At 22.5% G+C, this 13,579-nt stretch overlaps 2 protein-coding genes across 2 annotated transcripts; both read right to left on the bottom strand. All coding sequences in view use genetic code 6, as the record gives it.

Annotated features, from left to right (window-relative positions):
- Positions 1-3,436: 3,436 nt before the first annotated feature.
- On the bottom strand, positions 3,437-5,836 carry TTHERM_00344310 (hypothetical protein; the record flags this gene model as incomplete). Its single annotated transcript, XM_001018476.1, has 1 exon — positions 3,437-5,836. The coding sequence occupies one exon, from the start codon at positions 5,834-5,836 to the stop codon at positions 3,437-3,439; it is 2,400 nt and encodes a 799-aa protein (XP_001018476.1).
- A 3,990-nt stretch (positions 5,837-9,826) lies between these two features.
- On the bottom strand, positions 9,827-12,256 carry TTHERM_00344300 (hypothetical protein; the record flags this gene model as incomplete). The annotated part of the gene is made up of 1 exon (XM_001018475.2): positions 9,827-12,256. The coding sequence occupies one exon, from the start codon at positions 12,254-12,256 to the stop codon at positions 9,827-9,829; it is 2,430 nt and encodes an 809-aa protein (XP_001018475.2).
- Positions 12,257-13,579: the final 1,323 nt, after the last annotated feature.

The following is a 13,579-nucleotide window of genomic DNA, read 5'->3' as shown; positions in this document are numbered from 1 at the left end:
TAGTTTTTCTGAATTAATAATTTAGTTATTTTATTTATTTATTATTTATAAAAACATGAAAAATTGTTTTGGTTTTATACAAAATTAGATTCAAGAAATACATCTGTCAATTAAATAAAATAGCTAATTAAATATGTGGTTTTTAAAAGAAAATTTTTAATATGGTAATTAGAAACTTGTTTACAGATTTGAATTAACAAGCTGAATTATCAATTACGTCAATAAAAAATTTAATATTAATATTACCAGTGAAGAAAGTTCTTGACTTTAATTAATAATTTAAAGTGTAATAATATTTTATCTTTGAAATCGAGCATATAGCAAATATTTTTTGAATAGAACTTAACTCAATTTTACAATATTATACTTTTAAGTATTGTATATCCTAATTATGAAATAAAAAATATCTCAAAGATCTAAGATATTTAAATGTTATTACATGGAGCTAGAAAGTAATTAAATTATCTTTCCTAAAATTGCTTCAGTAAATTAATAAGGTATGAGTTGAAAGTATAGCAATAATTTCTCAAATTAAATATTTGATTAGTTTTTAATTAGATGAAAACCTAATTTTTTTTAATTCAAGTAAAATTATTCTTTTCCAAATTAGCTAATTACTGAAATAAGAAGAATTAAGGAATTAATTTTAATCTTATCCTAGAAAAGTTAATTGAAATTTTTTCTAATTAATATACATCCATTAAGTTAAATATACTAAGAAAATATAAAATGAACATTTAAAAAGGAAATTCATAATATTAATTAGATCACTTTTACATATTAAATATCTATGTTGATATTCAATTAAATAATTTTATTAACTATTTTTAATATAAAATTTCATTTAAATTAGAATAAAAAATACAATTAATGTTTATTGCCTCAGTAATAAATTTAAAAATAAATTCGTTTATTTTAGGATGTTTGATGATAATCAAGTTATATGGCAGTGTATATTTTATTCATTTTAAATAATAATCTTGTAAAGCTTAATTTTGATAATTATATGTAGAATCACATTTAAAAATGAGACCATTATCCCTATTAAACAGGAATATTTAATTATTGTATTATTTTAAAAATATATTTAATAATAAAATTTTGTAAGCATATTCTTTTTAGATTCTATTAATTCATTATTTTTTCACATTCATTTAAAAATGTTTTATTTATATCACATATTTTATTAAAATTCAGTTAAATTATATAAAATACCTATCCGAATTATCAATTTATTTGAATGTTACTTGAGCTAAAAATTTCAATTTTTTCTAAATTATTAATTGATGGTTTTTAAATAAATCTTATTGAATATTAAAATTTTATCTAAAATTAAAAAAGAATAAATTTCCTCCACATTTATTTTTGATGTAGTAATCATAAATACTTAATAATTCTAATAAAATAATACATTTTAATATATTTATATAAAGATTTAAAATATTATCCATAATATTTAAAAAGATTATCTGGAAATAACCAACAAAATATCAGTAAGCCAATAATTAATTTATGAAAATTGCAAGAATCATAATTTAATTTAAGGATTGATAACAAATAACTTACTATTTACTTAATAATACTAATAATCAAAACATAAATTAAATTTCAAGCTTACAACTTACATGATATATATGTAATCTATTAATGTTTGAAACCGTAAAGAATCAAACAATTCCATATAAATCTTATGAAAGAGCAGCTTTAGAAAAATAATTATTAAAAATTTGAGATAATTTAAAAATTTTTCTATGTTAAAGAAAGAGAGTTGCTTGATTTAAAAAAATTTTTTATCAGGTTTTCATTTATACTCAATAAGAATATATAAAAGAGAAAATATGATCTGAGTTATAGTTTAATTTTAATATTGGAGTAAATAAATATTTATATTATCAAAGTATCTTTATTATAAGTAAAGTTATGGGTGAAAGGATGTGGAAAGTATCTTTACATTTTGGAAATTAAAAATATAACCCAAAAGAATTGATTTCAATTTAAATTAATTTTTTTGCATACGATTTCTATTCATTAAATTATTCCTATCAAGCTAGTGATATTTGCACAAATTACATTTTTAATTACCAAAAACTAAACTTTATTTAATTACTGATGTCAAATTAATTTTAAGTAAATTAGGACAAATTTTTTTATATTCTAAATATGATTGTTACATTCAAATCTAAAAAAAAATATACAAGGATAGATATTTGAAATTAAAGTTTTCATACTTAACTTTGATTATTTGTTATGAATAAATTTTATTTTTTACAAATACAGATAGTATATTTAAATGTCTTTAACAATAAAATTATTTAAGTATTTTGAAATTTAATAAAACTTAAACCTACATAATTTTCAGATTATATAAGCAATATCATAACTTATATTAAATACATATTGTAGAGTTAGTTTTTATTATATTTGATAGATAATTTGTTACAAATGATAATGGCTTGAATTCTTAAGCTTTTATTAATTTGAATGCATATTAAGCATAATTTAATTTATTTGCTAGTGATTAAGATAATTTCATTAACTTATCAATGGTTATCATTTAAGTTTTTAGATTATAAAAGATATTATTTTCACTAATAATAGCTGAATATTTTGAAGCTAGAATTAAATTATTTATTTTGTTAGCTATTAAGATAATTTTATCAATGATTAGCATCTAATTTTATAGACTATCACTTAAAAGTGATTATTTTACACTAATAACAGCAATTTATCTTTTTTCTTCTTATATAAGAATATCCAAATAAACTGTGAACCAATTTATATTGCTTTTATTTCTTTAAAATAATGATATCTCTTTAAGTTATAACATGTTTATTTATTATCAAAAAAAGAAAACTGAGAAGAAAAAACTGAAAATTAAAATAATTTAAATTTTATTTTGAAAAGAGGGTTAAAATTAATAATTCAAATGAATGAAAAGCTGAAAAAAAACCTAAGAATTCATTTAGATTATATAATTTAAGATTGAATATTTAATTTTATATACTGGAAAGATTCATATGTTAAGGCTACCTCGATTTCAGTTTAGATGTCTCACTTACTGGCTTTAATAAATGTTTTTATAAAAAAAAGATTTTTTTTGTTTATTCAGGTTCTAAACCTAATTTGGTACCTTTTTTAATTATTTTAAACTTTCTTTTAATTTATAAAATAATATTTATTATTTTATTAAATATATATTTCCTACCTTAGTAATTATTGTTAGAGGATAGCAATAGATATAAAATCACAAAAATAAAAATGAGAAATAGTTTTAATAAAATAAAAATGGAAACATTTTTATTAAATATTTAACAAAGAGCTAAACAAAATATTTAAAATTATTTACTAAATAATATTTTTATATCAATTAATATTTGTTTCTATCAAATAAAACAAATTAATTATAAACATCAAACTTTTCTGAAATTGAGTTTTATCAGAATAGGAATGTTATCATTATTAAAAATATACACAAGCTATTGATGATTTTTTTATATGAGATAGAGATACAATCACTAGTTTAATTGCTACCTGAGACACATGGATTATTGCCGTTTGAAGGATTATTGCTAAAGTCTACAATACTCCAATTTGAATCACCTTACTTAACACAAACATTGTTGTAGTTATTTACAGGGGCTTTCAATTAACTATTTGTAAAGCTACCAAAACCATATATGCTATCATTTGGTAGAATGGGATTTGGATAACTAGGAATTGTAAGTGAAGGTGTGTAGTAAATATTTAAATTATTACTGTTGTCTATATATGTATAAACAATGCTTCCATTTTCTAGTATTCTCCAATCATCAGAAGAATTTATTTGGAAGGTAGATAGTTAGGTTGGTTATACTAAAAATGATCCATCAGCACCACTTAATAAAGCAATATAAGCTTAGTCTACTTTGTTATTGCTATTTTAACGGTTGAAATTTTAAACTTCAGAAGAAGGAATAACTGTGTAAGCAAGTAAAATATTTTTTCCATAGGGTACTGATTTTATACTATTTACTCTAGAAGCTACATCACCACTCAAAAGAGTTGTAGTTGAAATATAGTTCAGCTAAGAATCAAACTTAATTACAGCAAGTTCATTTACTGTATTTGTTGAGACAGATCCGCTGTATCCTCCGTTGGATGCCTTTCTCTAGTAAACAAATAGCTTTTGATTTCTGTTTCCTATAATGCTAAAGAAACCACCAATTCTACCTGATGAAGAACCGCCACCATTACCGGGTATATCTCCTTAAACTATTTTGCTACTACTTTTACATTGATAAGTATCTATATTACAAACCTAAAAGTTAACATTCATTGGGAAAGCATCACCAAGAGAAGCAACATATAAATTCTATCCATCATAATGCATATCTTAATATAAAGAATGAGAAGTAGCCCAACTCCAAAAGATATTCTAATTATATCCTGTATCAGCATCTAGGCTAATCATTGTGTCTCCTGTGTGATCATTTCTACTTCCGTCATCTTTAAATCCAAAGTGATTATAATGTGCCCAAATTGCTTAAATTTTTCCTCTTGCATAGTTAAGTCTACCATTATGAGGATTATACATACAAGTCATTCCAAAAGGTAATTCACATTTATCATTTGAGAAAAATTCAATCTAATCTTTTGGGCTGTTTGGTTTATCTCCATTGTTAATTAGTATTCTTAACCATCTCTAAGATCCGTCTTTGTTTATGGCTTATATAAAAGCTCTTTAAGTTGAATCTGCTGCCATTACTACGAAACCAAATCCTGTAGATACAATATCGAAAGGTCTACCAGCTTATTTAGTATCAATAGCAGCTCCAATAGGAGTACCTGTACTTGAAACCTTCTAAACCATCAGCTAATTTGATGTCTATACTGAGTAATAGACATAAAATGAACTTGAATCACCTATAATTGGAGCTATAGGTGCTGAACCAGGACTGAAAAAGAATCCTGTATTTACATTTGCTTTAACTTCTGACAATACAGCACTTTTGATCGAATTCATATCGAAACTGCTAGAATCAGCATTAAAAGCAATCTGATTTTAAGTCCAAATCGCAAGACAGTCACCAACAATAACTCCCCCAAAAAGTTAGAGCTTAAAGTTAAGTGTAGCGCATCCCCATTAAGAATCTCCATTATGAGTATAAGTGAAGGTTTAAGTAGTAAATTTATTTCCATTGTTATCATAAATGTAATATTGCTAAACGTTTTTGTTAGTAATTTGCATTTAGTAGGATTTTCCTTTTTCTAAATCGATACCTTCATACCCATTTAGAGAAACAGAAAATGACTACAAATTCCTTTTGCAAATAGTAGATTTTACTTTAGATTCCCAATATGTGCTTGAATTACCAATAGCAAAGTTATTATTTTTATCTAAAGATAAAGTAAAGTAGACATATGAATTATTATCACTACCGTTAGTAGCTGTTGCGTTTACTTTAGTAGAAGAATAGTAAACATTTTTTGTGAAATCAAGATTTAAGTATGTTGATCCAACTAAAGAATTTATATCAGATCTTCCTATTATGACAGTAAAGTCATCTTTAGTAAGAGGAATATATCCAGAGGGGCAATTGTGATTAAGTCCTCCACTAGATTGCTTTTAAACTTAAAAAACTTATTATAGTACTTGAATAGAGCCTACAGCAATAAGTTTTCCTACATCTGTCTTTCCAACAACTTCGTTTTCAGATGAGAAAGTAAGAGATGAAGGTGGAGCAGTACTAGAACCTGGAAAAGAAGAAGAATCTACAGTGCATTAGCATTTGCTAAGAGCATTAATGCTATTAGCAAAGAAAAGAAGAAGCAAAATTAAACTGAGTTTCAGTTACATTAGTTTTTCTGAATTAATAATTTAGTTATTTTATTTATTTATTTATTATTTATAAAAACATGAAACATTGTTTTAGTTTTAAACAAAAATAGATTCAAGAAATCGATTTGTCAATTAATTCAAATAGCTAATTAAATATGTGGTTTTTAATAGAAAATTTTTAATATGGTAAATTAGAAACTTGTTTAAAGACTTGAATTAACAAACTGAATTATCAATTACGTCAATAAAAATTTTAATATTAATATTATCAGTGAAGAAAGTTCAATCTTGATTTTAGTTAATAATTTAAAATGTAAGTAAGATTTTATCTTTGAAATTTAGTGTGAAGCTAATATTTTTTGAATAGAACATAACTCAATTTTACAATATAAATACTTTTAAAAAGATATTTAAAAATAAAGAAAATATTTAGTAAATAATTTTATTTTTTTAAATATTGTATTTCCTGAATCTGAGTTAATAAATATCTCAAAGATATAAGGTATTTAAATGTTATTACATGAAGCTAGAAAGTAATTAAATTATCTGTAATAAAATTGCTTCAGTAAATTAATAAGGTATGAGTTGAAAGTATAGTAATAGTATCTCAAATTAAATTTTTGATTAGTTTTTAATTAGATGAAAAACCTGATATTTTTTAATTCAAGTTAAATTATTCTTTTCGAAATTAGTTAATTACTGTTTTAAGAAGAACTAAGGAGTTGATTTTACTCGAGTGCTAGAAAAATTAATTGAAATTTTTCTAATCAATATACATCCATTGATTTAAATTTACTAAGAAAATATAAAATGCACATTAAAAAAGGCAATTCATAATATTAATTAGATCACTTTAGCACATTAAATATCAATTTTAATATACAAAATAATAATTATTGTACTTAAAATGTAATTATTTTTCAAATATTTGGGATACTATTAACTATTTTTAGAATAAAATTTCAGTTAAATTAGAATAAAAATAAATGAAATGTATGTTTATTGTCTTTGTCATAATTGCTTGAAATTTAAAAATAAATTAGTTTATTTTAATATATTTGATGATAATGAAGATATATTAATTCAAATTTTATTCTGTCTTCTGTATATTTTGATTTTCAAAGATTTAACAGAATTAATTTATTTTTTTATCTGTAAACTAGCTGACTATGTGAGTCACCTGCCTCAAAATAAATTTTCAAGTATTAAATTTGAAGTATAATATGTTTATAATCATAAATTTTACCAAAAAGAATTAATCATACAAATAGTAATCTTACAAAGCTTAATTTTTAAAATTGTAAGTTGAATGACATTTAAAAGTGAGACCATTACCTCTATTAAACAGGAATATTTAATTATTGTAATATATTAAGAAAATATTTAATTATAGAATTTTGTAAACATATTCTTTTTAGATTCTATCTATTCAATATAATTTCACACGCATTTAAAATGTTTTATTTAGATCAAATTATATAAAATATCTATCCAAATTATCCATTTATTTGAATGTTACTTGAGCTAAACATTTCCTGTTTTTCTAAATTATTAATTGATGGTTTTTAAATGATTCTTAACCACATTAAAATTTTATTTAAAATTAAAAAGGAATAAATTTCCTCCACAGTTTTCATAAAATTAAGATTTTTTTCAAATCAAAAATTAATAATTTAATAACTATTTCCATTAGCAAATTGAAGATAAGATGAAGAAGATTTTATTAAAAATAATAATCATAAATACTTAATAATTATAATAAAATAATACTTCTTAATATATTTATAAAAACATTTAAAATATTATCCATTTTATTTAAAAAGATAATCTTGAAATAACCTAATACATATTAGTAAGCCAACAATTAATTTGTGTCAATTACAAGATTCATAATTTAATTAACGATTGATGGCAAATAACTTATTATTTTACTTAATAATACTAATAATCAAAATCACAAATTAAATTTCAACCTTACAACTTACATAACTTACATGATATTATTTAATTTTAATAATTAATTATATATTTAAGAATGAGAGTAAATAAATATTTATGTTTGAAAAATATCTTTGTCAGAAGTAAATTTAAAGGAAAAAAGATGTTAAAAGTATTTTTGTATTTTGGAGTTTGAAGTTGTTACTAAAATGATTGATTTCATAGTTTCTTGAGTTTTTTACTTGAATGATCTTAAAATCTCTATTAATTAAATTAATCCTATCAAACTATTGATAATTGCACAAATTCAGTAAATTTTTAATTACCATAAACTAAACTTTATCTAATTATTAACGTGAATTTAAGTGTGCTTTTAATTGATTGTAAGGCCTTTTCCCAACTTAATTTTAAGTAAATTAGAACCAATTTTTACATATTATAAATATGATTGTTACATTCAAATTAAATAAAATATATATAAGGATAGATATTTGAAATTAAAGGTTTCATACTTATTTTTGATCATTTGTTATGAATAAATTTTATTTTTTACAAATAACAGATAGTATATTTAAATTTTTTAGCAATAAAAATATTAAAGTATTTAGAAATTTAATAAAACTTAAATCTACACAATTTCGAGATTATACAGATTATAACAATATCATAACTTATATTAGATATGCATTGTATAGTTAGTTTTTATTATATTTGATAGATATTTGTTACAAATGATAGTGAAAATATTAAACTTTTATTATTTTGAATGCGTATTTGATATAATTTAATTAATTTGCTAGTGATTAAGATAACTTTATTGCCTTATCAATGATTACCATTCAATTTTATAGACTATCACCTAAAAGCTATAATTATCACTAATTATAGCTGAATACCTTGAAGCTAGAATGAAATTATTTATTATGTTAGCTATAAAGATAATTTTATTAATTTATCAATGATTAGCATATGATTTTATAGACTATCACATAAAAGTGATTATTTTACACTAATAGCAGCAATTTAAGCTAGATAATATCAATTTTTATCTTTTTTCTTCTGATTTAAAAATACCCAAATAAACTGTTACCCAATTTTGAATTGCTTTTATTTCTTTAAAATAATAAATATTTTTAAGTTTTTACATATTTATTTATTATCAAGAAAAGAAAATTGAGAAGAAAAAACTAAAAATATAAATACTCTAAATTTTTTTAAAAACCTGTAGAAAAAAATAGAAGGATTATTTTAGATTATATAGTTGAAGATTGAGTGTTTTATTTTTATTTCAGCCAAAGAATGGACATTTTAACTTCGATTTAAGCCATAACATTCAGTTTTTCCTAAAATTTGCTTGATCTCTAATTTTTATATTGATTTTAAATATTTTTTTCACCTCACTAATAAACTATAACAATTATATTTGTTCTATTTGGTAAAATTTATTCCTTAGAAATGGATACCCTATAATGAGTAATCTATCTATTTATCTAATACACAAATAAAAATTGTTAAATTTATTTTATCTTAAAGAGCAAAACTAAGCAATTTTAAAAGATTATAAAAGAAAAGATGAAGTTAGTCAAAAAATTTATCATTAAAGATGATGTAATTTTTAAAAATTGCTAATCTTTTTTTTTTGCAATAAATAATTCAAAAATTTTCTGCAATTTTTCATTTTTCTTCTAAATTTTTTATGAATATAAAGATAATATTCCTTAAAATATAATAGAAAATTAGTAAGTAAAAAATATCAGATGAAAGAGACCTTATTTGGAAAATTTACATTGTGCTAAAATTAATCCCAAATAATCATCCTAATAAATTTTTTACTTATTTTTGATTATTAGTTGAGTTTTCACTTTTTGAAAAGTACTAAATATGAAATCACAATAATAAAGATTAGAATAAAATAAAAATGGAAAAGTTTTTATTATTTATAAAATAAAGAGCCAAACAAAATGAGAAAAACTTTTATTAAATAAAATTTTTAATATCATTTATTATGTATTTGCTTCAAATATAGCAAATTAATTTTAAACATTAAACATTTCTGAAATTGAGTTTTTATCAGAAAAGGAATGCCATCATTATTAAAAATATACACAAGTTATTGGTAATATTTTTAAAAGAAGAGATACAATCATTAGTTTAGTTACTACCAGGAACACATGGATTACTGCTGTTTGATTGATTATTACTACTTGATACAATTGCTACACTTGATATGGTTTTGCTATAGTCTACAATACTCCAATTTGAATCACCTTACTTAACACAAACATTGTTGTAGTTATTTACAGTAGCTTTCAATTTGGTATTTGTAAAGTTACCAAAACCATATATGCTATCATTTGGTAGAATGGGATTTGGATAACTAGGAAATGTAAGTGAAGGTGTGTAATAAATATTTAAATTATTACTGTTGTCTATATATGTATAAACAATGCTTCCATTTTCTAGTATTCTCCAATCATCAGAAGAATTTATTTGGAAGGTAGATAGTTAGGTTGGTTATACTAAAAATGATCCATCAACGCCACTTAATAAAGCAATATAAGCTTAGTCTACTTTAAAATGGCTTTCCTAACGGTTGAAATTTTGAAGTTCAGAAGAAGGAATAACTGTGTAAGCAAGTAAAATATTTTTACCATAAGGCACTGATTTTATACTATTTATTCTAGAAGCTATATCACCACTCAAAAGAGTTTTAGTTGAAATATAGTTCAACTAGGAATCAAATTTAATAACAGCAAGTTCATTTACTGTGTTTGTTGAGACAGTTCCGCCATGCCCTCCGTTGCTTGCTTTTCTCTAATAAACAAATAGCTTTTGATTTCTGTTTCCTATAATGCTAAAGAAACCACCAGTTCTACCTGATGCCTCACCATAACCATCACCCGGAATATCTCCTTAAACTATGTTATTGCTTTTACATTGATAAGTATCGATATTACAAACCTAAAAATTAATATTCATTGGGTAAGCATCACCAAGAGAAGCAACATATAAATTCTATCCATCATAATGCATATTCTAATACAAAGAGTGAGATGTTGCCCAACTCCAAAAGATAGTCTAATTATAGCCTGTATCAGCATCTAAGCTGATCATTGTATCTCCAGTATGATCATCATTACTTCCGTCATCATTAAATCCAAAATGATTATAATGTGCCCAAATTGCTTAAATTTTCCCTCTAGCATAATTAAGTCTACCATTATGAGGTTCATACATACAATTCATTCCAAATGGTAATTCACATTTTTCATTTGAGAAAAATTCAATCTAATCTTTTGGACTTTTTGGTAAATCTCCATTGTTAACGAGTATTCTTAACCATCTCTAAGATCCATCTTTATTTATAGCCTATATGAAAGCTCTTTAAGTTGGATCTGCTGCCATTACTACAAAGCCAAACCCAGTAGAGGTAATATCAAAAGGTTTACCAGATTATTAAGTGTTAATTGCAGCTCCAATCGGAGTACCTGTGCTTGAAACCTTCTAAACCATCAACTAGTTTGAAGTCTAAACTGAGTAATAGACATAAAATGAACTTGAGTCTCCTATAATTGGAGCAATAGGTGCTGATCCAGGACTGAAAAAGAATTCAGTATTTGCATTTGCTTTAACTCCTGACAAGACAGCCGTTTTGATAGAATTCATATTAAAGCTGCTAGAATCGGCATTAAAAGCAATTTAATTTTATGTCCAAATTGCAAGGCAATCACCAACTATAACTCCTCCAAAGAGCTATAGCTTGAAGTTAAGTGTGGCGCATCCCCATATAGAATCTCCATTATGAGTATAAATGAAGGTTTAAGAGGTAAATTTGTTTCCACTATTATCATAAATGTAATATTACTAAACATTTTTATTAGCAATTTTCATTTAGTAGGATTTCCCTTATTCTAAATCGAAACCTTCATAGCCATTTAGAGAAACAGAAAATGACTACAAATTTCTTTTGCAAATTGTAGATTTTACTTTAGATTCCCAGTATGTGCTTGATTTATCAATAGTAAAGTTATTATTTTTATCTAAAGATAAAGTAAAGTAGACATATGATTAATTATCACTACCGTCTGTTGCTGTTGCGTTTACCTTAGTAGAAGTATAATAGGTATTTTTTGTGAAATCAAGATTTAAGTATGTTGGTCCAATTAAAGATATTGCATCAGACCTTCCTATTATTGTAGTAATATCATCTTTAGTAAGAGGGATATATCCAGAAGGACAATTATTACCAAGTTCTCCACTAGAATGCTTTTAAACTTAGAAAATTTACTGGAGTACTTGAATAGAGCCTACAGCAATAAGTTTTCCTATATCTGTATTATCAACAACTTCGCTATCAGAAGATAAAACAAGAGATGCAGGTGGAGTAGAAATAGAACCTGGAAAAGGAGAAGAATCTATAGTACATAAGCATTTGCTAAGAGCATTAATGCTATTAGCAAAGAAATGAAGTAGTAAAAATAAACTGAACTTGAATTACATTAATTTTTCTTAATTTATAATTTAGTTTATTATTTTTATTTATTTATTATAATTTATAATAAAATGAAAAACTGTTTTGGTTTTATAGAAAAATAGATTAAAGAAATAGATCTATTAATTAATTAAAATAGCTAATTAAATAAGTGATTTTTAATAGAAAATTGTTAATATGATAAATTAAAAACTTGCTTACAGAATCGAATTTTACAAACTGAATTATCTATTACATCTATAAAAATTTTAATATTAATCTTATCAGTGAACAAAGTTCAATCTTATCATTAGATATTAATTTAAAAGTTAAGTAAGATTTTGTCTTTAATATTGAAGATGAAGTAGATAATTTTAAATAGTACATAAAATTCTACTAAACATATATTCTTCAATGGATTAAAAAAAAAAAGAAAATATTTTATAAACAATTTTATATTTTTTAAATATGTATTCCTGATTGGGAAATATTAAATATCTCAAAAGGATTTAAAGTATTTTAATTTTATTACATGAAGCAATAAAGTAATTAAATTATGTCCATTTTTCTCTAATGCTAGAAAAATAATTGTAATTTTTTTTAGTTAATATACACCCATTAATTTAATATACTTTTTAAATATAACATGTACAAAATTATTTTGAAAAATGTAATTAAAAATATTAATTAGATGACTTTAACAGATTATTTACCTATATAGAAAAACAAAATATTTATTTTCAATTGTTTGGGATATTATTAACAACTTTTAAAATAATATTTCATAAATAAAATATATGAAATAAATGTTTATTGTTTTAGACATACAAAATTTATTGAAATTTAATATTTTATGATAATGAACATATAGTAGTATAAATTTTATTCTATCTATTGTGTTTATTTTGATTTTTAAAGATTTAAAAATACTTAATTTATTTTTTTATTTGTAGACTAGCTGATTAGGTGAGCCACCTAACTCATCTTAAAATGCTTAATTCTAATTATTGTAATTTGAATCAGATTTTAAAGTGAGGCCATTATCCTTATTTAATTGGAACATTTAATTTTTGTATTATATTAATTCTATATTTAATTATAAAATTGTGTAAACATATTCTTTTTAAATTCAATAAATAAATTTAATTAGTTGCATTTAATATGTTTTATTTAGATTAGAATTTTGTTTATATATTCCATTAATTATATAAAATATCTATCCGAATTCTCAATTTATTTAATTGTTACTTGAATTAAAATTTTTCAAATTTTATAAATTATTTGCATTCAAATTTTTTTAAATTAAGATTTTATTCAAATCAAAACTAATAATTTAATAACTATTTCTATTA

The sequence above is a fragment of the Tetrahymena thermophila genome (genome assembly GCF_000189635.1).
Source record: "Tetrahymena thermophila SB210 genomic scaffold scf_8254597, whole genome shotgun sequence".
Lineage (NCBI taxonomy): Eukaryota > Ciliophora > Oligohymenophorea > Hymenostomatida > Tetrahymenidae > Tetrahymena > Tetrahymena thermophila.
This window is presented reverse-complemented; position numbering and strand designations above follow the sequence as displayed.